A 25,589-nucleotide genomic window follows, 5' to 3' on the forward strand; every position below is an offset into this window, starting at 1 on the left:
CGGCGAAAATCTTTTTCTTTCAAACCAACTGGTTTCAGAAAGTTATACAGATCTGTAATTTACTTCAATTTAAAAATATCTAGTCTTCCAGTACTTATCAGCTGCTGTATGTCCTACAGGAAGTGGTGTATTCTTTCCAGTTTGACACAGTGCTCTCTGCTGCCACCTCTGTCCATGTCAGGAACTGTCCAGAGCAGCAGCAAATCCCCATAGAAAACCTCTCCTGCTCTGGACAGTTCCTAACATTGACAGAGGTGGCAGCAGAGAGCACTGTGTCAGACTGGTAAGAATACACCACTTTCTGCAGGACATAACGCAGCTGATAAGTACCGGAAGACTGGAGATTTTTTTAAATAGAAGTAAATTAAAAATCTGTATAAATTTCTGAAACCAGTTGATTTGAAAGAAAAAGATTTTCACCAGAGTACCCCTTTAAGGCCTGCTGAAAAGATGCAATCAGTTGAGGATCAGGCACTTTCCCGCTCCTCGGCTGATTGCGGTCACTTTTACAACTATGAGCCGAATTAGCGTTTCTAGCTATTGGCCCATGTAAAAAAGCCTTTAGTATGAAAGTGATAACAGATTCCCTTTAAGGACCCTCCTAGATAAGTCAAGGAGGCACCAATACGGAGTACTGATCTTGTTGATCGGGGCTTGCTTGTGGAGTAGTCTTGAGAGAACCTGTCGAAAGAAGTTGGATGCCGCCCTAGTGTTGCCAGGAAAACATCTGTGGCCTATGGTTGTATCCATGTTTTTTAGGGCTCCAACTTCTGCACCCGGAAGAACTGAAACAAAGAACGTTTACTGCTGAAACTGCGCAAAATCTGCTAATTTTACATCTCTCTAATTGATATCTTGGGAAGAAATAATGGGTAATGCTACTTCAAAAGTTGCCGGCAGTCCCTGGGAAGCACGGGAGACCCCCAGAAGCCATTATTCCTCCCAGCTGCAGTCATCCTGGGGTATTGACATCATGTCTAAATAACAGAAGACTCAGCCATGGACATTGGATATATAGTGAAATCCCTACGGATGTATCCCGTAACCATGAAAGAGCGTAAACAAGCAGTGACCTCCCCTCCCCCTTTTCCATACAATCCCCAGTTGACCGCTCATTTTTGCTGAGTATACGGGTGAATCTACAGAGGTTTCGGTCTCAATCCAGATATAAAAAAAAAATCAAGCATGGCGCCATTACAAAAATAATTGCAAAAAATAGAAAAAAAATTTATGTAACTATAACCCTACTACCTCTAAGTTATACAGCCTCCATAGAAATCTGTGGGGCCCTACTGTGCCAAGGTCCGATCTGGTGGCTGAAGAAGTCGGATGAAGCCTTAGGGAGTCCTGGTGGAAAAAGTCTCTGGCTGTAGCCATGTTTTCAACTTCTTTATCCAACTTCTTCAGCCACCGGTAATCAAATGCTGAATGATCGGACACGAGTATGCTCCGGTCACACTCATCTCTAGAAGTCACATAAAGCGTTGTTTCTAGAGGATAATTGTTGTGTTGTATTACACAGAATGGCGCACAATTCAGGGGTAAAGGAGACCATGGGGACTCTCGCAGGCCATACACCATTAATCTATCGCTGAATGAACGTTCGAACAACAGCTATTTGTCATCATTCCCCCGTGTTCAATATGTAGAGGAGAGAAAGTCACTGACACACTTGGTTGTGGCCTAAGTGTAATAGCGATGTGCGGCTGGCGGCTAAAAAGTTGAATAAATTGTTATACATTACCTCTCCACACTCCCCATGTTCTCCTTCCCTCTGCAGCTTCGAAGCGGTCTGTGAGCTTCCCGGAGCAGTCACCCTGCAGCTTCGAAGCGGTCTGTGAGCTTCCCGGAGCAGTCACCCTGCAGCTTCGAAGCGGTCTGTGAGCTTCCCGGAGCAGTCACCCTGCAGCTTCGAAGCGGTCTGTGAGCTTCCCGGAGCAGTCACCCTGCAGCTTCGAAGCGGTCTGTGAGCTTCCCGGAGCAGTCACGCTGTAGCTTCGAAGCGGTCTCTGAGCTTCCCGGAGCAGTCCCGCTGCAGCTTCGAAGTGGTCTCTGAGCTCACAGGCCGCTCAGCCATTCACTGGCCGTGGCGGTACTGTTCAGAAACTGCTCTGAAGCTGCAGCCGCGGTGCTGATAAGCAAGAAGAGGGAAGGACAACACTGGGAGCGTGGAGAGGTAATGTATAGCAATTTAAGGAAAAGGCTACACAGACATCACTAACGATGTCCATGCAGCCCTTGCGAAACGGTCATTGAGCCGTATTATAGGCTCAGTAAGTCTAGCAGACGGGTGCTCATTTGTATTATTGATCGTGCCGCCATTGGTCCATCTAATAGGACCCTTTCACATTTCAGGTCCCACTGAAATTGGTGGGTTCATAAGACCTTTCTGTAATATGTAATTTACGTGTTGCAGTAATCCAAAAATCCTTTGATGTTATAGAGGCGCATGTCAAAAGTTTTGATGAGTCAACATTTGCGTACTCAGACCCCAACCCCTTTTCTCCTCATCTCTCTCCACTGTTCAGGAGATTGGCTCCATAGACTTAAGGCCTTATTACATGAAGCGATTATTGGCCATATTTGGACGATAATCGCTTAGTGTAATAGAGGACAACGATCAGCCGACGCGCACGGTGTCGGCTGATCGTTGTCTTTCAACATGTCGAAATGTCAACAAACACGATAGTAGCGATATGCTGCTGTCACTCCACACAATAGGAGCGGTGGCAGCAGCAGACCGCCGCTATCTTCTATGGGCTGCCTGGATGATCTAGCTCCTTACGGCCCCCATGCTCTTACTCGCTCGCTGCCGACGCACGTAATAGCGGGGAACGAGGATCAAGCGAGCGTTCGTCTGCTTCTCTGCATTGCCCCGTGTAATAGGGGCTTTACTATAGAATTTTGTCTCCAGTATCGAGGAGAGAAGAGCTTAGGGCCCTATTCCACCGGACAATTATCGTTCAGATTATCGTTAATAATCGTTCGGTTGAATAGCAGTTAACGACTGAACGAGAAATTGTTGATCGTTTAATAAGACCTGGACCTATTTTTATCGTTGCTCATTCGCAAATCGTTCGCATTGAATAAGAAGTCGTTCAGTTGTTTGCAGTAGTGACGAACGCAATAGCGACGACAAGACGACCGCAAGAACGATCATAAGTAACAATTATCTGTCCATGTAAATGGGTGAACGATTTCAAGTCTTTCGTAATAGCGGTCATTTGGATCGTTTATCGTTAACGATTATGCGAACGATAATCGTCCCGTGGAAAAGGGCCCTTAGCAGAGCACCTCCTCTTTCTCGTTTCATCATCATCTCAAAATTCAGACCCCAAAACATCAGACTTTTTTTTTTTTTTTAATTTACCGATCATCATTGCCATTTGGTTTAATTGTCCCTTATATTTATAGCCTAATATATATCACGTCCATTATTGTCTCCCGTTATTTCACTATGGATAAAGCGCAGACGGAATTTAGATATCCAGCGTTTGATTTCTGAGATATCCTGTAAAAGGTTCCCATGACCACAGATCCTACAGCCATTAATTGTTCCCCCCTCACAAGGAGCGGAGAGTGAGGTTTTGCTTGCATTCCAGAGGACGGGCCTGCGGCTCCAGGATGTCTGATGGAGACTGAGCTGCTCCCAGCTATTCATTTCATAAGGAAGTCAGCCACCCACCTCCATTACACAGCATGTCATTACAGCGTAGCCTGGGGGGCCGAGCTGGTGGACCATACCGGGGGTGTGTGTGCACTCTATATGGTGGACGTGCTACTGTTTATAGACTTATGTGATCCTACCTGAAGAAAGTTGAAACCCACATAGTGATAAGACGGTGCTGCAAGAATAGGAACTGATAAATATTTAATACGGAGAAGCACAAATTCCAGCTGCAGTCTTATAATTCATTGGAGAAGTCAGAGTCAGGATATACACAGGAGCAAAAGTTGGCTACAAGTGAACCGTTGTACGCTATAAGTTAGGGATGGGAACGTTTGGCCCTGTTGCAAAACTACAATTCCCATCATGCCTGGACAGCCGAAGGGCCGAAGGGTTCATGTAAATTCGGGTAAGCTTGTATAGTGTTTGGTGCATCCCATCAAAAGGGGATGCCAACGTACACTATGGACTATGGGCCCATTAAAGTTTACTGGGCCAAACATAGGTAACTAGGGATTATGTGGAGTGAACTTGCCGAACTGTTCGGGTCTAGTAACATTCTCCGAACCTGAACGCTCCGCATTTCACTTCCGATGGCTGGAAAAGTTGGAGGTTGCCCTAGGGCAAAAAAAAAAAAAAAAAAAAAAAAGATGGATACAGCCTATGGCCGTATGTTCCCTACAGAAAATATTGGTATCCCTTTATGATATGTTGCTGACGTAAATGCCGAGTGTGATGTGAACTTGCCTTAAGACTGACCAAGAAACTGCAAACTCCCCAGGGGTGGAAAGGCTGCATTCACACCTCTGTAGAGCAGTCTATAACCATGGACCTGTAGCTATAGACAGCACTACTAACGTGCATCTGTAGTCATCTGCAATGCATAGACCCATTCATTGGCGAATGGTGATCCATACTAGGGCCGATCAGGCACGGATAAGGGCCCCAACACACATCCATAACACATAAATGGGGCCATAGAGATGAATGGGTCTGTAATTTGGTGGCAATTGAGGACAGATTCTATGTATGCCAAAACCAGGAATAAAACCAACCAAGAAACACTACTGCACCTTTTCCGCTTCAGATCTAATTTTGTTTCTGGCTAAAACCGACCAAGTGTGAATCCAACCTAAAGCTCACAGGAGGCAGCTTGAGTCATCAACATGGTTGGGCCAGTAATATGGATGCAAAAGGGCGGCCATATTACATCCATGTGAAACCGGCCTAAGGTTGGCCAATCGGACTGACGTTGGTATAACTTGCTTGAGTTGGATCATTTGGCTTTTTATTACTGGTGGCTGAAGAAGGTGGATGCAGCCCTAAAAAGTCCTGGATAACATACATATAACCATAGGCCGTAGGCTGTATCCACCAGGACTCCTTAGAGCTCGGTAATCAAATTCCGAGCGGTCAGCCGAGCCGTGCTCATCTTTAGTTATAAGACATTCTTTCCCCCAGCCATAACTAAAGGGGGTGTCCCAGGGGACTGAGGACCCCAAAAGTGCTATCGACTACATCATAGTCTAGACCTATGGGTCACTGTAATCTTTTTAATATATAATATTGTCCTTTTAGTGCAGGGAAATCCACTCATACTCTACGCATTCGGCTGTATACAGTCTACGTACATTGTGCAGCATCTGCATATTGGTGGAACATGAATAACATCGCAAAAGACAAAGATGGCTTCCTCCTGTGAAAATCCCACGGCCCCTGCAGGTTGAGCAATTTTAGGATATAGAAATCTGTATTTTCCCATTTTTACCCATCGGCGCAGAAATAGCATGATAAATAAACCAGAGTCATTACTATGAGCCGGATTGTTTGGAAGCGAACTGGGAGCATGGAGGGATTTCTTTGTGTTCCGCGACCACATCAGTAAGTCAGCTAATAGGCAGCTTTCTGCAAAGGCCTCTGGGAGGGGGCATTAGCCTGACAAAGGCCGCTCATGGCATGAAGGAAATGTTTTGTCACCCAGCTGAGTGGGCTGTTAACATATAAATACAGGGCTGCGCCTATTCACATCACGCTGCATCTGGCTCAGATAAGATTCCATTTCCGAGGGGAAAAGAAAGACATATGGAGGGCAGGGAGAAGATTCAGATGGTTTCTTGCACCCGTGTGATCTTGTGGTAGCATACAAAGGGTTAACTACTTTACGCACATCCCCCATAGTCTGGCCTGAGGTAACGCCGAGGCCTGGACACCTGGTGGGAAGCGTTGAATTGTGTCCCAGGTGTCATAGAAGTAACACACCTGCTAGGTCACCATGCACACCTGGCTGCTCCCACACCCACAGGCTGCACGTATTGTCACTGACTGACAGCCTGACAGCTGCTCCTACATGTATTATTTACCTATTGACTCATGGCTTCCAGGGGGTTATGAAACATGTTATATATATATATATATATATATATATATATACACACACACACACTCACCGGCCACTTTATTAGGTACACCTGTCCAACTGCACGTTACCACTTAATTTCTAATCAGCCAATCACATGGTGGCCATTTAGACATGTAGACATGGTCAAGACAATCTCCTGCCGTTCAAACCGAGCATCAGTATGGGGAAGAAAGGTGATTTGAGGCCTTTGAACGTGGCATGGTTGTTGGTGCCAGAAGGGCTGGTCTGAGTATTTCAGAAACTGCTGATCTACTGGGATTTTCACGCACAACCATCTCTAGGGTTTACAGAGAATGGTCCGAAAAAGAAAAAACATCCAGTGAGCGGCAGTTCTGTGGGCGGAAATGCCTTGTTGATGCCAGAGGTCAGAGGAGAATGGGCAGACTGGTTCGAGCTGATAGAAAGGCAACAGTGACTCAAATAGCCAACCGTTACACCCAAGGTAGGCAGAAGAGCATCTCTGAACGCACAGTACGTCCAACTCTGAGGCAGATGGGCTACAGCAGCAGAAGACCACACCGGGTGCCACTCCTTTCAGCTAAGAACAGGAAACTGAGGCTACAATTTGCACAAGCTCATCGAAATTGGACAGTAGAAGATTGGAAAAACGTTGCCTGGTCTGATGAGTCTCGATTTCTGCTGCGACATTCGGATGGTAGGGTCAGAATTTGGCGCCAACAACATGAAAGCATGGATCCATACTGCCTTGTATCAACGGTTCAGGCTGGTGGTGGTGGTGTCATGGTGTGGGGAATATTTTCTTGGCACTCTTTGGGCCCCTTGGTACCAATTGAGCATCGTTGCAACGCCACAGCCTACCTGAGTATTGTTGCTGACCATGTCCATCCCTTTATGACCACAATCTACCCAACATCTGATGGCTACTTTCAGCAGGATAATGCGCCATGTCATAAAGCTAGAATCATCTCAGACTGGTTTCTTGAACATGAAAATGAGTTCACTGTACTCCAATGGCCTCCACAGTCACCAGATCTCAATCCAATAGAGCATCTTTGGGATGTGGTGGAACGGGAGATTCGCATCATGGATGTGCAGCCGACAAATCTGCGGCAACTGTGTGATGTCATCATGTCAATATGGGCCAAAATCTCTGAGGAATGCTTCCAGCACCTTGTTGTATCTAAAGTGGCCGGTGAGTGTGTATATATATATATATATATATATATATATATATATTTATTAGTGTAGCGGGGTTTGTATTGGCCGCTGACTGGCTGAGGGGCCTAACACCTCCCCGCTCTGGGACCAGAAGACCAGAGCTGTGGGATACTGGGAGCGATAGCGGTAAGAGTATGGTACTTCTTCCATCCTCCCCCTCAGCAGCACTCCAAAAATCACCTCAGCCCGGAGTTCTCCTTTAAAGGAGTTTTGATCAGGAGTAGGCATTTACCTCTCCCAGTGCCTACAGTGAGCGTCGGGACCGGCCTCGGGAACCCCGCCGAGCACCAGGATCTCTACGCTGTACACGTCACGACCAAGCTGATGGACTGGCTAAGCCAGTCAGTGACTGGGGCAGGATGCCTCTTCAGTCACTGTTTGGCTGAGCGGGCTGTCCATCAGCGGGGACAAGCATCCCCGATTTTCATAATCCCCAGACTTCTTCTCTAAGTTCAGGTCTCCATGGTCTCCAACATGCAATGAGACCCTAATGTGGTATTGGATCCAATGGGAGTCGTGCTCATTAAGGTCCAATTCCGTATCCATGGAGACCCAAACTTCCTGGTTAAAGGGGTTCTAGATTAAAACGTCCACAGGATGGGGAACAAGTGAGAGAATTCAAGGGGGTCCAACCTCCGTACCCCCCAGATAGCTACAGATCGGCCCTGCCTCCTTTGTTATGAATAGTCACGGGTACGGCACGTGACCCCCAGCTTTATTCATCCTCTATGAAGCTGAGTGCTATACTTGGCTCTCGCCGCTGTACCATAATTATTTACGTGGCTGTCAGCTAAACAAGCGCACAACCAATGGCTTCTCTAATGGGAACTACAATTCCCATCATGCCTGGACAGCCAAAGCTCTAGCTCAGGCATGATGGGAATTGTAGTTTTGCAACAACAGCTGGAGGGCCCTTCTGTATGTGTATGGCTGCTATTAAGATAGACGCTCAGACATTTTTAGACCAGATGTTGTATCATAGAGAACAAAATCGCAATTTTATGAAGCACCTGAACGCCACATGGCTTTTACAGCACGCTGTGTTTACATGTCATTTTCCTCTATTGCTTTCAATGGAGAAAATTACATAGAAACCGTCCTAGGAACACAAGGAAATGGTATTGGCTACTGGTTTGTGCCTTTGTATCCTAAGGACCCTAATGGGAAGAATCGGCCTTATGCGGCCGATTATCGTTTCGTGTAATAAACACAACGATCAGCCAATGATCGTTGTCATCGCTGATCGTTGATATTGGTTCTGACCTATAATACCGACCGCGCACTGCTATGTGTGATAGCGGTGCGCAGCAGGCGGCTAACGATTTGCAAAAGAAATACATTACCTATCCATGGTCCAGGGCTCCACCTGCGCTCTGCAGCTTCAGAGTGGTCTGTCTTAGCTGACAGGCCGCTCAGCCAATCACAGGCCGGGACCGCCGCGAGCAGTGATTTGCTGAGTGGATTGTCAGATAAAACAGGAGGAGCCCTGGAGCCGGGATAGGTAACGTATACCAATTTAGCAAGGGCTGCAAGGACATCGGTAACAATGCCCCTGCAGCCCTTGGTAAACGATTATCGGGCTGTGTAATAGGTCCTATAAACGATCGCAAACAAGATTGTTATTGTTAACCTGAAATCGTTCACCATATTACACAAAACAAATCATTAGTTACGATCGTTACTATGGTCGTTTATTCCGTCTGTTCCCAGTAAAACAATGAATAATGTACAATTACACTGAACGATTAGTGAACAAATGCGGAACTTGAGCGAACGAATGTGGAATTACAGTGAACGATTATCGTCAAAAATCAACAACATACGAACGATTTTTCGATCGTTGCCTTGCACAGAACGATTATCGTTTAAATTCGAATATAGCGATTTTTTGCACGATAATCGTCCCGTGTCTTAAGGCCCTTAGGGCCCTATTCCACGGGACGATTATTGTTCGCATAATCGTTAACGATAAACAATTATAACGACCCCTATTCCGAAAGACCTGTAATCGTTTATCCATTAACATGGAAAGATAATCGTTACTTATGATCGTTCTTGTGGTCGTCTTGTCGTCGCTATTGCGTTCGTCACTACTGCGAACGACCGAACGACTTCTTGTTCAATGCAAATGAGCAACGATAAAAATAGGTCCAGGTCTTATTAAACGATCAACGATTTCTTGTTCGGTCGTTAGTCGTTAACTGCTATTCAACCGAACGATTATCGATTAGATTCAAACGATTTAACAATAATCTGAAGGATAATACAGATGCCAAAGCCCTATACCAGGAATGGGGAACCTTCGCCATCCAGCTGTTGCAAAACTACAATTCCCATGATGCCTGGACAGCCGAAGGCTGATGGGAACCAATTACTGGAGATATTTATACAATAATTTTCCCGAAACCCCGGAGCCGGAGGTAACATGTGGCCGCTAGACTATCTGGCTCCAGAGATGTGTTACTAGCATGAATCTCCGCTACCTGCACACATGTGCGGTACATATGTGTATAACCAATACCATCTGCAGCCATGCTCACACACTAAACAGTTTGATTTCCCTTTAAAAAAAAAAAAAAAAAAAAGTTGTTTCAAGAAAACTTCTATTTATACCCAGGCGGCGCGCTGCGTCTGTCTAATCAATGGCGTCTCGGACGTTAATCTATAGCAGCTGCGCTCAGAGACGGGTTGGCTCTGTGAAACCTCACACGCCATAACGCAAGCCAGGCCTGGACCCCTGATAATGTCCGCGCACAGGAACCACAATGCAATATTCCATTCCCTTGGCTTCTTGTCAAGTATATTTCTCTGGGGGGGAGGGGTGGGGCGGGTTCCTTTAAGTCATCTAACATATTGGCTATTACTTAGGACTGGAACCGACCAACCAAATTTTAACGTATATGCGATTGTCCAATATCAACCACCAACGTCTATTACTCATATACCCGTAACAGAGGAAATCGGATTTACTCCACTCTATCCACTGGGGACTCGATAACATATGTTTGTCATTAACCATTGCAACAGTGCGGCCCTAGTACCATTGCTAAACTACGACTCCCATCATGCTTGGACGTAAAGATTAAAGGGGTTGTTCATGGAAAAAATTCGAATAAAAAAAAAAATCTCAGGTTGTCAACTACTTATCAGCTGCTGTTTGTTCTGCAGGAAGTGGTGTATTCTCTCCAGCCTGACACAGTGCTCTCTGCTGCCACCTCTGTCCATGTCAGGAACTGTCCAGAGCAGTAGCAAATCCCTATAGAAAACCTCTCCTGCTCTCCAGACTGAAAAAAATACACCACTTCCTGCAGGGCACACAGCAGCTGATATGTGCTGGAAGACTGAAGATTTGGCTGTCCAGACATGATGGGAATTGTAGTTTTACAACAACTGGAGGGCCAAAGGGTCCTCAATCCTGATATACACCATAAACTCAACATAGAAATCCATGTACATATACTATTACCTATAATAGCCTATAATATATATATCCATCTGTATTACATCTGTATTGTGCAGAACGTAATAGGGAGCTATTATAAACCTATAAGGCTCCTCACATGGCCATATTGTATATATAACGCAGCATGTGCATTGCAGATGGAAAGCATCAATTAAAGTCCACGGAAAGGGATTAAAATACAAGTGCCTCCATATTTGATCTATATTGCCTCCATATTTGTTTTTCAAGAAGTAGTAAATTTCCTGCCTCTAAGACGCCCATCGGTACTGTACAGAAATACAGATGTCATCCATTCATAATGCAGCCTTATAACTGGGCATACTCCATTATATCATCTAGACCAGGGATAGGGAACCTCCTGCCCTTCAGCCGTTTCAAAACTACAACTCCCATCATGCCTGGACAGCCTTTGATGGGAATTGTAGTTTTGCAACAGCTGGAGGGCCGAAGGTTCCCTATCTCTGATCTAGGCCCTGGGCGTACAGATCCAGAAGTTTTCTTTTTTTCTAAAGCCAAAAGTGGATCCATTAGGAAGGAAAAGTATATATCCTACCCTTAAAGGGGTATTCCGTCCAGGACCCCTTTTTTTTAGAATGCCCTAGGAAGCGGTGGGTGAAAAAAAATAACCGGCTTACCTCCCTGTCTCCTGCACTGCCGCACACATTCCTCCGCTCCAGTCCCCCGGTGTGCGGGCGCTTCCTGGTACTGAGACGTGACATGATAGGCCCACTCAGCCATTCAGAAGCTGTAGCAGTATCCTGCCTCTGACCCTGAATGGCGTCACGTCTTAATACCAGAAACGGCCGTACATCAGGGATTGAGGTGGCCGAATGTAGGTGGCAGCGCTGGAGCCAGGGAGGTAAGTGGATATCATTTTTTTCACCCACCTCTTCGGAAAAAGGGGGTCCTGGCTGGACTACCCCTTTAATATGTCCTATAATCACACGTGCCGTTTTAGGTATACTTTATATACCCATTAAATTCCCACTGGATCAAAACCTATATCATGTGACCGACCTATAATAACTTTACAGGGGTCCTTCCTACCTTTTCGGGTGAAGTGTAAATACAGTGAAGTATGGGAGGCCCATATGATCTGGCCCATAACCTACAACCAAAAAAGGCCAGACCTTGTGCTACTGTGTATACAGGACGGACCTCCCGCTGAGCGCTATGTGTCGCTTACGTTTTATGGTGGATAAACAGAACACGGAGTGGAGACATAATATTTATAGAACAGAGCAGGGGCTATTACTAACATAGAACATATATACACACAGGTGATGGGTGCTACACAGCCGCCACCACCGCCGCTCACCATCACATCTGCACACTCAGCACCGTAGCCAATGCGCTGTCATAGACGGACGGAGACGTAACATCACTCATGTATGTAGAGCACATAAGGGCCCTATTACACGGGTCGGTTAATGTACAAAAAAAATTGGCGTGAATTTAAGCAACAATCTCTCCAGCAACGATCGAACGAAAATTTGTCCGTATGTCGATGATCATAAAATTACTGTTCGCTAATCGTGCACGTATATACGTTCGGATATCTGATCAAGTATATTAGGATCATAACTAACGACGATTGTTTCATGAACGATTTCTAGCCGTTTGCAATGGTTTATCGGGGAGAAAAAAACAGCAAAAAAAAATAAATTTTTAAATAAAATTGCTTTGTCTAATAGGACCCTAAGCATCTTAAGATTCAGGTCATGACGCAATGACCCAAAGATTATCTCAATAGGATTGGCTTCGTTATCTCCTCGTCCTCCACCGCGGCCGTGTTCACACTGCATCACTTCATGCACAGCGTTTCGACCACATCTCGATATATATATTATAGCGTTTCGACCATATCTCGATAGATATATATATATCATAGCGTTTCGACCATATCTTGCTCACGACATCCGAACAACCTCCGATGATATCATCGCCAAACTATGACCTAACACATCCACGTCCCGGTCACTGACCCAGCAATGACGGACGTGTTTATATCAATAAAAAGCGCAAGGGTCCTTTAAGAATGTACTCTCCCAGCCGTGAAGGAGCCACTAATAGGGTGTCCACCCTGAATAAGGACATCTGCACCATTGAGACTTTTTAACACTATCCTCCCCAGACCGCACGGATTCGAAGGAACCAGTAACTCCGACCAACAAGTGAAAATAAGAGAATGTGATACTTACAGTGGAAGGATCCTGGGATTCCCACCATCTTATATAGTCCTGTATAGGGATACAAGCTAGTCTGTGTCCTCCAGGGATAGCTCCTTCCAGTACAGGAGGTTACTGGGCCTCTGCTGGAGGAGCCTGGAGGGTTGGAGGATAGGGGGCTGGGAAGGAAACAAGGAAAAGGGGGCAGGGAACTCATTGCTCCTTCTCAGCTACTAGGGAGGACCTTCACTCAACAGGAAACACCTCCCTCTTATAGTACATAGCATTACAGGCTCACATAGCTGAGCTGGGCTCTGGGGATAGCAGGGAGGACGGAGAGTTTTCGGTGCAAAAAAAAAAAAAAAGTCAGGATTTTAGTCCAAAGCGACCGTATAAACAATATAAAAGCAGAATCATTGAGATTTAGAATCATACGACTTGGTGTTCCTGCAATTGGTAAACCTTTCGCCTCCAGATGGTGCAACACTACAACTCCCATCATGCCTGGACAGCCGAAGAGTTGTAGTTTTGCAGCAGCTGAAGTACACCAGAGGTTTCCCTATCTTTTCTTTTCTCCGATTAACGATAGATGTAAACGACCTGAAATCGTTCACCACAATACACGGAACAATAGTCGTTACTTACCGTGGTAATTACAATTGTTTGTACTCTGTACTATACTAATGAATGAACGATGTGTACGTACACAGAACAAATATCAACGATTTACTGGTCGGCTCAAAAGATGCGATCAACGGCACGCAAAAACATGTAGTCGTTTGATCGTTGCCTGCATCCACACGGAAAGATTATCGCTTAAATTTGAACTACTGTATATAGCAATTTTTCACATAATAATCTTTCCGTATAATAGGGCCATTAAAGGGATTTCTTTCAAATCAACTGGTGCCAGAAAGTTATACAGATTTGTAATTTACTGCTATTAAAAAATCTCAAGCCTTCCCATAACTATCAGCTGCTGTATGTCCTGCAGGAGGTGGTGTATTCTTTCCAGTCTGACACAGTGCTCTCTGCTGCCACCTCTGTCCCTGTCAGGAACTGTCCAGAGCAGGAGAGGTTTTCTATGGGGATTTGCTGCTGCTCTGGACAGTTCCTGACATGGACAGAGGTGGCAGCAGAGAGCACTGTGTCAGACTGGAAAGAATATACCACTTCCTGCAGGACATACAGCAGCTGATAAGTACTGGAAGACTGGAGATTTTTCTGAATAGACGTAATTTCACAAATCTGTATAACTTTCTGACACCAGTTGATGTAAAAATACTTTAACAGTCAATGCACAGAGGGACATAGAAATGTTGGCTGTTTTTCTAATTCTATCGATAAAAATAGGTTTGGTGATGATGAAGTCATTTTTTAAGATGATAATTCAAGTGTGTAAAGGCCCTATTAAACCAAGCGACTATTGGCCTTTTTCGGCCGATTATTATCAGTCATTACGGCCCATAATTTTCTCACTTATTTGAGGGATGTGTCATGATGCCAGAACGTGCAGATATTAAAGAAGTCCAGACCAGGTGTCACAGGTGTCAGGGGAAGGGGAGAGAGTAAGAGCCCTATTACCCGGGACGATTATCATGCGAAAATCGATAATCGTTCTGTGTAATTGCAGGCAACGATCGAAAAATCGTTCATATGTCGTTGATTTAGATCTGAACCTAAAATTATCGTTAATCGTTCGCCGTAATTCCACATTTGTTCGCTCAAGTTCCGCATTTGTTCACTAATCGTTCAGTGTAATTGCGCATTGTCCATTGTTTTGCAGAAGGAGTAAACGATCATAGTAACGATCGTAATAATGATCATAGTAACTAACGACTATCGTTCTGTGTAATATGCTGAACGATTTCAGGTTAACGATAAACAATCTCGTTTGCGATCGGTTATCGTTAGTCATTAATCGTTAAAAATCACTCCGTGTAATAGGACCCTTACAATGATGCATTGCTTACCTCTCCCCAAGCCCAAGATGCACCATCTGACCGGCCACAGGACCCTCACCGGCATTTTCCCCCAAATTATGATGATGTCACGACTCGGGGAAAAATGGCAGCCCACTCAGCCAATCAGTGACTTGAGCCCAGCGGGGTCTCGGAGCAGCAATCCGGCACAAAAGAGGCATAGAGAGAGGTGAGTTAGTGTACTTTTTTTTGGCTGTTCCCCTATCTTAAAAAAAAGGTCGGACTCCTCCTTTAAAGGTTAATTCCAGCCATGGAAAATATTTTATATTGGACTTGGCGTGTTTTGAAAATAAAAAAGATGGCATACTCACCTGCCACAATCCCCCACAGCTGTTGTTCTGCTCCACTTCTGCTGCTTCCATAGGTGGGTCCTTCCTGAAGGAAATCCCTACAGGAGTCCCTACAGGCAGTGATTGGCTAAGCAGGCACTTTCTGCATTGGAAGTGGGGAGCAGCAGCAGGGATCAGGAGCCATTGGAATGGCGGCTGCTGGGGATCAGGACAGGTGAGTATGAATTCATTTTTGTTTTTAAAGTACTGCCAGCTAAAAATATTTAAAAAATATTGTATGTCTGGATTAACCCTTTAAACATTATTGTGTCATACCTGTGATTTGTGTATGTGACATAAATAAAAAAAGCTAGGTAGCTATCCCCTATGGGGGGTGAGTTTATAATTTTTGCCAGGAGGCTGTACGTTCCCAAGATACTAGGTTTCCCTATCAGTAACTCCAGATTCCCCATATGTGTCTCAGATGCATCATGCCAGATGTCCCTCAGGGTGCCTGCCACAGATTGCCTGACAGTGTCAGCCACAGATGCCCCCATTACTGCCAGCCACAGATGGAACCAGGCCTGCACTTAACTCTTACTCTCCCTGTCATTCCTGATAATCAGCCCGTGTATAAGGGCCAATACAAAAGCTCTGATCAAAGAACGATTGCTTGTGGGATCCTTACAAGGCGCAATTATTTGTTCACCCACCATGGCTGCAGACCATCTAAATACATTGCTGTCGGCTGCACAGTTACACGGAGAGATGCGCGGTCGCTGACAATGATTTTACCGGCTGCACAAAAGATTCAATGAGGCAGTGAGCGGACGTTTCCTCGCTTGTCGCTGGCCCATTCACACAGGCCGATTAGCAGGTAAATGACCGATCCTAGAAACGCTTGTTAATAATAATCGGCCGTGTAAAAGACTATGCAATTTATGGTGTGTTTACACAGAGAGATTTATCTGACAGATTTTTGAAGCCAAAGCCAGGAATCTCAGTCTTTTCTATTATGACATGTTCTCTGTTTATAGTCTGTTCCTGGCTTTGGCTATTAATTGGTTTAATTTGGGCCACAGGTTTTTTGCCATCCTTGACTAAATTATGTTCCATTGTTCTAGGGATGAAATTATTCCACAATTAAAGCAAGAAATATGTGCTAGAATTTTTGATGATCTTTTGGGGGTAATAACAGTGCTGTAGTTATAGGGGAGCTTCCATACAGGTGCGTGGACCCACAGCTTGCTGCACTCTGCTCTTCCTCTGCTGCATACAGCTTCCTGCACTCTGCTCTTCCTCTGCTGCATACAGCTTCCTGCACTCTGCTCTTCCTCTGCTGCATACAGCTTCCTGTGTTCTGCTCTTCCTCTGCTGCATACAGCTTCCTGTGTTCTGCTCTTCCTCTGCTGCATACAGCTTCCTGCACTCTGCTCTTCCTCTGCTGCATACAGCTTCTTGCACTCCTCTCTTCCTCTGCTGCATACAGCTTCCTGCACTCCGCTCTTCCTCTGCTGCATACAGCTTCCTGCACTCCGCTCTTCCTCTGCTGCATACAGCTTCCTGCACTCTGCTCTTCCTCTGCTGCATACAGCTTCCTGCACTCCGCTCTTCCTCTGCTGCATACAGCTTCCTGCACTCTGCTCTTCCTCTGCTGCATACAGCTTCCTGTGTTCTGCTCTTCCTCTGCTGCATACAGCTTCCTGCACTCTGCTCTGCTGCATACAGCTTCCTGCGTTCTGCTCTTCCTCTGCTGCATACAGCTTCCTGCACTCTGCTCTTCCTCTGCTGCATACAGCTTCCTGCACTCTGCTCTCCCTCTGCTGCATACAGCTTCCTGCACTCTGCTCTTCCTCTGCTGCATACAGCTTCCTGCACTCTGCTCTGCTGCATACAGCTTCCTGTGTTCTGCTCTTCCTCTGCTGCATACAGCTTCCTGTGTTCTGCTCTTCCTCTGCTGCATACAGCTTCCTGCACTCCGCTCTACCTCTGCTGCATACAGCTTCCTGCACTCTGCTCTTCCTCTGCTGCATACAGCTTCCTGCACTCTGCTCTTCCTCTGCTGCATACAGCTTCCTGCACTCTGCACTTCCTCTGCTGCATACAGCTTCTTGCACTCCTCTCTTCCTCTGCTGCATACAGCTTCCTGCCCTCCGCTCTTCCTCTGCTGCATACAGCTTCCTGCACTCTGCTCTTCCTCTGCTGCATACAGCTTCCTGCACTCTGCTCTCCCTCTGCTGCATACAGCTTCCTGCACTCTGCTCTGCTGCATACAGCTTCCTGCCCTCCGCTCTTCCTCTGCTGCATACAGCTTCCTGCACTCTGCTCTTCCTCTGCTGCATACAGCTTCCTGCACTCTGCTCTTCCTCTGCTGCATACAGCTTCCTGCACTCTGCTCTCCCTCTGCTGCATACAGCTTCCTGTGTTCTGCTCTTCCTCTGCTGCATACAGCTTCCTGCACTCCGCTCTTGCTCTGCTGCATACAGCTTCCTGCACTCTGCTCTCCCTCTGCTGCATACAGCTTCCTGCACTCTGCTCTTCCTCTGCTGCATACAGATTCCTGCACTCTGCTCTTCCTCTGCTGCATTCAGCTTCCTGTGTTCTGCTCTTCCTCTGCTGCATACAGCTTCCTGCACTCTGCTCTTCCTCTGCTGCATACAGCTTCCTGCACTTCGCTCTTCCTCTGCTGCATACAGCTTCCTGCACTCTGCCCTTCCTCTGCTGCATACAGCTTCCTGCACTCTGCTCTTCCTCTGCTGCATACAGCTTCCTGCACTCTGCTCTTCCTCTGCTGCATACAGCTTCCTGCACTCTGCTCTGCTGCATACAGCTTCCTGCACTCTGCTCTTCCTCTGCTGCATACAGCTTCCTGAACTCTGCTCTTCCTCTGTTGCATACAGCTTCCTGCACTCTGCTCTTCCTCTGTTGCATACAGCTTCCTGCACTCTGCTCTTCCTCTGCTGCATACAGCTTCCTGCACTCTGCTCTTCCTCTGCTGCATACAGCTACCTGCACTCTGCTCTTCCTCTGCTGCATTCAGTCTCCTGCGCTCTGCTCTTCCTCTGCTGCATACAGCTTCCTGCACTCTGCTCTTCCTCTGCTGCATACAGCTTCCTGCACTCTGCTCTTCCTCTGCTGCATTCAGCTTCCTGTGTTCTGCTTTTGCTCTGCTGCATACAGCTTTCTGCACTCTGCTCTTCCTCTGCTGCATACAGCTTCCTGCACTCCGCTCTTCCTCTGCTGCATACAGCTTCCTGCACTCTGCTCTTCCTCTGATGCACACAGCTTCCTTCGCTCTGCTCTTCCTCTGCTACATACAGCTTCCTGCACTCTGCTCTTCCTCTGATGCATACAGCTTCCTGCACTCTGCTCTTCCTCTGCTGCATACAGCTTCCTGCACTCTGCTCTTCCTCTGCTGCATACAGCTTACTTCGCTCTGCTCTTCCTCTGCTACATACAGCGTCCTGCACTCTGCTCTTCCTCTGCTGCATACAGCTTCCTGCACTCTGCTCTGCTGCATACAGCTTCCTGCACTTCGCTCTTCCTCTGCTGCATACAGCTTCCTGCACTCTGCTCTTCCTCTGCTGCATACAGCTTCCTGCACTCTGCTCTTCCTCTGCTGCATACAGCTTCCTGCACTCTGCTCTTCCTCTGCTGCATACAGCTTCCTGCACTCTGCTCTTCCTCTGCTGCATACAGCTTCCTGCACTCTGCTCTTCCTCTGCTGCATACAGCTTCCTTCGCTCTGCTCTTCCTCTGCTGCATACAGCTTCCTGCACTCTGCTCTTGCTGTGATGCGTTCAGCCTCCTGCACTCCGCTCTTCCTCTGCTGCATACAGCTTCCTGCCCTCCGCTCTTCCTCTGCTGCATACAGCTTCCTGCACTCTGCTCTTCCTCTGCTGCATACAGCTTCCTGCACTCTGCTCTGCTGCATACAGCTTCCTGCCCTCCGCTCTTCCTCTGCTGCATACAGCTTCCTGCACTCTGCTCTTCCTCTGCTGCATACAGCTTCCTGCACTCTGCTCTTCCTCTGCTGCATACAGCTTCCTGCACTCTGCTCTTCCTCTGCTGCATACAGCTTCCTGCACTCTGCTCTTCCTCTGCTGCATACAGCTTTTCCTTCGCTCTGCTCTTCCTCTGCTGCATACAGCTTCCTGCACTCTGCTCTTCCTCTGCTGCATACAGCTTCCTGCACTCCGCTCTTGCTCTCCTGCATACAGCTTACTGCACTCTGCTCTGTTGCATACAGCTTCCTGCACTCTGCTCTTCCTCTGCTGCATTCAGCTTCCTGCGCTCTGCTCTTCCTCTGCTGCATACAGCTTCCTGTGTTCTGCTTTTCCTCTGCTGCATACTGCTTCCTGCACTCTTCTCTTGCTCTGATGCGTTCAGCTTCCTGCACTCTTCTCTTGCTGTGATGCGTTCAGCCTCCTGCACTCCGCTCTTCCTCTGCTGCATACAGCTTCCTGCCCTCCGCTCTTCCTCTTCTGCATACAGCTTCCTGCACTCTGCTCTTCCTCTGCTGCATACAGCTTCCTGTGTTCTGCTCTTGCTCTGCTGCATACAGCTTCCTGCACTCTGCTCTTCCTCTGCTGCATACAGCTTCCTGCACTCTGATCTTCCTCTGCTGCATACAGCATCCTGCACTCTGCTCTTCCTCTGCTGCATACAGCTTTTCCTTCGCTCTGCTCTTCCTCTGCTGCATACAGCTTCCTGCACTCTGCTCTTCCTCTGCTGCATACAGCTTCCTGCACTCTGCTCTTCCTCTACTGCATACAGCTTCCTGCACTCTGCTCTTCCTCTGCTGCATTCAGCTTCCTGCGCTCTGCTCTTCCTTTGCTGCATACAGCTTCCTGCCCTCCGCTCTTGCTCTGCTGCATACAGCTTCCTGCACTCTGCTCTGTTGCATACAGCTTCCTGCACTCTGCTCTTCCTCTGTTGCATACAGCTTCCTGCACTCTGCTCTTCCTCTGCTGCATACAGCTTCATGTGTTCTGCTTTTCCTCTGCTGCATACAGCTTCCTGCACTGTTCTCTTGCTCTGATGCGTTCAGCTTCCTGCACTCTTCTCTTGCTCTGATGCGTTCAGCCTCCTGCACTCCGCTCTTCCTCTGCTGCATACAGCTTCCTGTCCTCCGCTTTTCCTCTGCTGCATACAGCTTCCTGTGTTCTGCTTTTCCTCTGTTGCATACAGCTTCCTGTCCTCCGCTCTTCCTCTGCTGCATACAGCTTCATGTGTTCTGCTTTTCCTCTGTTGCATACAGCTTCCTGCACTCTTCTCTTGCTCTGATGCGTTCAGCTTCCTGCACTCTGCTCTTGCTCTGATGCGTTTAGCTTCCTGCACTCTTCTCTTGCTCTGATGCGTTCAGCCTCCTGCACTCCGCTCTTGCTCTGATGCGTTCAGCTTCCTGCACTCCGCTCTTGTTCTGGTGCGTTCAGCTTCCTGCACTCCGCTCTTGAGCGTTCAGCTTCCTTGCATTCTCCTTACTGTCACTAGTAGCATGTTGCATGTTGAACAGTTGCATTATGGTCTTGCATGAGATCACATGACATTGCATGCTATATATCATATGTCACCCAGCAGCCCAGGCCTGTATCATATTGATATTCTACACATATCACATATCATATATCATATATACTTCTACACAACCACACCCCAATTTCTTACTCCTTACAAGGGTCATTAACTCCTTATAATCCAAAGTTAAGTCCAACCTCAGCCTGCTCCCCTCTGCAGTGCGGGGGCCTGACAGCTGACTGACACTGATGTTTGCTGTGCAGTGTAAATATCCATGGCCAGGCTGTGTTTGCACATGTGGGGCGACTTCCTGAGGACATGTCCTATTCTGGCTGTCACATTGCATGTTCCTCCAGTATCCAGTGTCAGCAGGGCAGGTGGCAGGCTGAAGGCCACTTCACTGTCGCTGGAGACGGAGTGTGTGTCTTTTCTATGCCAAGCAGCTGATTTACATGACAGGACTTTGTATTCACATGGACGGCCACCCCGCCGGCTTCTTTCTGCGGTCACTTTTATTTGGACGCGTCTACATTATAATAGGGATTTATAATAACTTTGTTTCCAGGAGGTGACTGAGACATTTTAGGATGTAGATAGAGACTTTCGGTAAAAATACATTATATCACTCCACAATACAGACATTAAAGGGGAACTCCGGTGGATTTTTTTTCCCTTTCAAATCAACTGGTGTCAGAAAATTATATAGATATGTAATTTACTTCTATTTAACAATCTCCAGTCTTCCAGTACTTATCAGCTGTTGTATGTCCTGCAGGAAGTGGTGTATTCTTTCCAGTCTGACACAGTGCTCTCTGCTGCCACCTCTGTCCATGTCAGGAACTGTCCAGAGCAGCATCAAATCCTCATAGAAAACCTCTCCTGGTCTGGACAGTTCCTGACATGAACAGAGGTGGCAGCAGAGAGCACTGTGTCAGATTGGAAAGAATACACCACTTCCTGCAGGACATACAGCAGCTGATAAGTACTGGAAGATGAGATTTTTAAATAGAATAATAAGTATATATTAAAGTATTCATAGAAGTATGCATAAAAATAACTGGTAATTGATCTGTGCTCTTGGGGGTCCAGGATCACAGGGGGTTGTATCAGCTGTATCCCTGTATGCTCCCTGGGAGGAATCATATGTAGACTTACAGTATCCGGAATTACAGCATATCTAGTGTAAAAACATGACATTATAATATATATTTTTATATGTCTGTCTTACATCAATTAATTTCTCTTGGTGCGTTTACACAGAGAGATTTATCTGACAGATTTATGAAGCCAAAACCAGGGACAGACTATAAGCAGGGAACAAGTCACAAAGGAAAGACTGAGATTTCTCCTCTTTTCAAATCTATTCCTGGCTTTGGCTTGCAAAATCTGTCAGATCAATCTCTCTGTGTAAACGCACCCTCTCTGGCTAATAGTTTCTGTCATTGTGTCTCACAGCCTGCGGCTCATGGACAATAGAGATCGATAGGAAGAATGGCCGACAAGGCTAGAAATTCAATTTGTAATATTGATTAGTCAGCGTTACTTTTTGTGCTCTAATTGCCTATAGCTTCCCAATGAAAATCTAATCAATGATAGCAATTAGTCAATGGGCCGTACACCGCTGTGTGGACATGGAAGGGGGCAGGGAGATGGGCAGATGTGTATTCAGAGAGAGCAGAGGGGGCCGTGCAATAATCCTTGTCCTGACATAACCACACAGCAGTAGTGTCTCTGTTGGGGTTTCCTGGGTAGGGAGGGTTTCTGTTATACAGTATCCTTTGGGTTGAAGGGAAAATAACAATAAAGCATACTCACCCAGCCTGCTCCTCTGAGGTCCCGCTGTGGTCCTCCTCTTCTGGTTCCTATGACATTTTTAGTGGACAGGAAGTGCCCTCTTGGCCAATGTGGAGTGGGCAGTTCAGACCCACCTCAAGCATTGTCCATCTGAACCCAAACGTTCAGCATTTGATTACTGGTGGCTGAAGAAGTTGGATGCGGCCCTAGGGAGTCCTGGAAATCATGGATATGGCCTATGGCTTATGACTGTATCCATGTTATTAAGACAGCCCTAGGGTGACATACAGGGCCGGCCTTAGGGGTGTGCGACCTGTGCGCTTGCACAGGGCGCATCACTCCTAGCCCGCTGGGGGGCGCTCTGGCAGACAGTTGCACATCTAACTGTCTGGCAGACAGACGTTCTGTCTGTCTGCCAAAGCGCCCCCCTAGCTGGTCGCCTGCCCTCCCTGCATAGTGCTTGGTTTGGGGCGCTCCTGAAGCCAGACTAGGGACTGGCAAATTAATGTTCCGGGTACGTCCCGGTAAGCTCCGCCCCTCGCCGACAAGCCCCGCCCCCGGCGCCCAGCGCGGGTGGGATACTCACTCACTCATTGCCACAATGCAGCCTGCTCAACTGTGTGCCGGACTGTGTGTGTAAGCTGACCATTTTAGCACAGGCCGTGCTTCCCCATCAGTGTGATGACCTGTAACCTCTGCCAAGCCCTGTGCCTCCTCCATGCTCCTCAGCAATTCCTGCAGCGTCTAGCATCCTGTGCCCCTGCTGTAAGCCTGATGCTTCTTCTATCTATCATCTTCTATCTATCTATTATCTATCTATCTATCTATCTCCTATCTATCTGTGTATATTCTATCTTCTTTCTCTCTCTCTCTCTCTCTCTCTCTCTCTCTCTCTCTCTCTGTAGAGTCTGTATACACTGTGGCAATATACTTCATGTACACTGTTCTGACCCTGCTGCTGTGTATACATGCACTGTCACAGTATATATACAGACATTGGCATCTCTTCTCTCCTTGCCTAACAGTATAACAGCTAAACAGTGCATAACTACTACCCCCAGCATACCCCAACAGCTAAAACAGTGCATAACTACTACCCCCAACATACCCCAACAGCTAAACAGTGCATAACTACTACCCCCAACATACCCCAAAAGCTAAACAGTGCATAACTATTATCCCCAGCATACCCCAACAGCTAAACAGTGCATAACTACTGCCCCAGCATACCCCAACAGCTAAACAGTGCATAACTACTGCCCCAGCATACCCCAACAGCTAAACAGTGCATAACTACTACCCCCAACATACCCCAAAAGCTAAACAGTGCATAACTACTACCCCCAACATACCCCAACAGCTAAACAGTGCATAACTACTACCCCCAACATACCCCAAAAGCTAAACAGTGCATAACTACTATTCCCAGCATACCCCAACAGCTAAACAGTGCATAACTACTGCCCCAGCATACCCCAACAGCTACAGTGCATAACTACTACCCCCAACATACCCCAAAAGCTAAACAGTGCATAACTACTATTCCCAGCATACCCCAACAGCTAAACAGTGCATAACTACTGCCCCAGCATACCCCAACAGCTACAGTGCATAACTACTACCCCCAACATACCCCAAAAGCTAAACAGTGCATAACTACTATCCCCAGCATACCCCAACAGCTACAGTGCATAACTACTACCCCCAACATACCCCAAAAGCTAAACAGTGCATAACTACTATCCCCAGCATACCCCAACAGCTACAGTGCATAACTACTACCCCCAACATACCCCAAAAGCTAAACAGTGCATAACTACTATTCCCAGCATACCCCAACAGCTAAACAGTGCATAACTACTACCCCCAACATACCCCAAAAGCTAAACAGTGCATAACTACTATTCCCAGCATACCCCAACAGCTAAACAGTGCATAACTACTATTCCCAGCATACCCCAACAGCTAAAACAGTGCATAACTACTGCCCCAGCATACCCCAACAGCTAAACAGTGCATAACTACTACCCCCAACATACCCCAAAAGCTAAACAGTGCATAACTACAGCCCCAGCATACCCCAACAGCTAAACCGTGCATAACTACTACCCCATGCATACCCAAACAGCTGAAACAGTGCATAACTACTACCCCCAACATACCCCAACAGCCAAAACAGTGCATAACTATTACCCCCAGCATACCCTGATATCCTGAAGTCCAAATTTACAGATTTTTAGTGAAATCACATCCCAGAAAAAAAATTCAAAAAGTGATAAAAAGGTCACATATATAACAGTCAGCGGGGGGCAGTGGGGGTTGTCTGGGGGGGTGGGAGGCTGTAATATTTAGTTTATGTCACTATTAGGGGGAATCAGCAGAGGCGGGGGGGGGGGGGGCGCCAAAAGAAAGTTTCGCACAGGGCGCCATCTACCCTAAGGCCGGCCCTGGTGACATACAACTTCTTTAGCCACCGGTATCCATGCTGCACGTGTTCGAGGTTCCCTCATCTCTACACTCTCTGCCTGTTACATGGCTCAGTAATCGTACGGCCTGGGGAGATGTGTGGCTGACAGCCGATAGAGTGAATGGGCGCTATCGAGGACAGCCACACTCAGCCAGTTCAGAGAGCTTATGGTGCTTTCACACAGACAGATTTATCTGACAGATTTTGGAAGCCAAAGCCAGGAATGGATTTGAAAAGAGGAGAAATCTCAGACTTTCCTTTTTGACCTGTTCTCTGTTTATAGTCTGTTCCTGGCTAATCTGTGTGTGTAAACGCACCCTAAGGTTTACCTATCATGACAGGGCGGTTCTGGATCAGCGGCGAGTCCCTCTGTTCATCTGGAAGTTCAGATCTCCATGGTTACGCTTTAACCAGCTAACGTATTATGGCTGCCCTTTACGCGTCTCAAGATGCCGAACATGCATTGTTTCTCTTTTATTTCCCTATTAGATGGACTACACGTCATCTTTATTCTCATATAACCACATACAGTATGTCCTTTTCTTCAGAAACCTTCTTGGAGGCGCAGACAGGCTTCAGTTCTCCCTTCTCCCCACTAGGCCTCAACAGCTTTGACACAGATGACCGTTGTAGTGCAGACTGGAATTGATGAAGAAACAGATGG

General features: G+C 46.9%; 1 protein-coding gene across 3 annotated transcripts in view; it reads right to left on the reverse strand.

Moving 5' to 3' along the window:
• CBFA2T2 (CBFA2/RUNX1 partner transcriptional co-repressor 2) overlaps positions 1-25,314 on the reverse strand; it is a 41,830-nt gene extending 16,516 nt beyond the window's left edge. For 2 of the 3 annotated variants that reach the window (XM_069952237.1, XM_069952235.1), the window contains exon 1: positions 12,930-13,068. In XM_069952237.1, coding sequence (XP_069808338.1) covers positions 12,930-12,957 — 28 coding nt within the window. In that variant the 5' untranslated portion in view covers positions 12,958-13,068. Of the gene's footprint in view, positions 1-12,929; positions 13,069-25,254 lie in introns of those variants that run through there. The other variant, XM_069952236.1, reaches the window with a different exon arrangement.
• Positions 25,315-25,589: the final 275 nt, after the last annotated feature.

This window comes from Dendropsophus ebraccatus, chromosome 14 (genome assembly GCF_027789765.1).
Source record: "Dendropsophus ebraccatus isolate aDenEbr1 chromosome 14, aDenEbr1.pat, whole genome shotgun sequence".
NCBI classification, from domain to species: domain Eukaryota; kingdom Metazoa; phylum Chordata; class Amphibia; order Anura; family Hylidae; genus Dendropsophus; species Dendropsophus ebraccatus.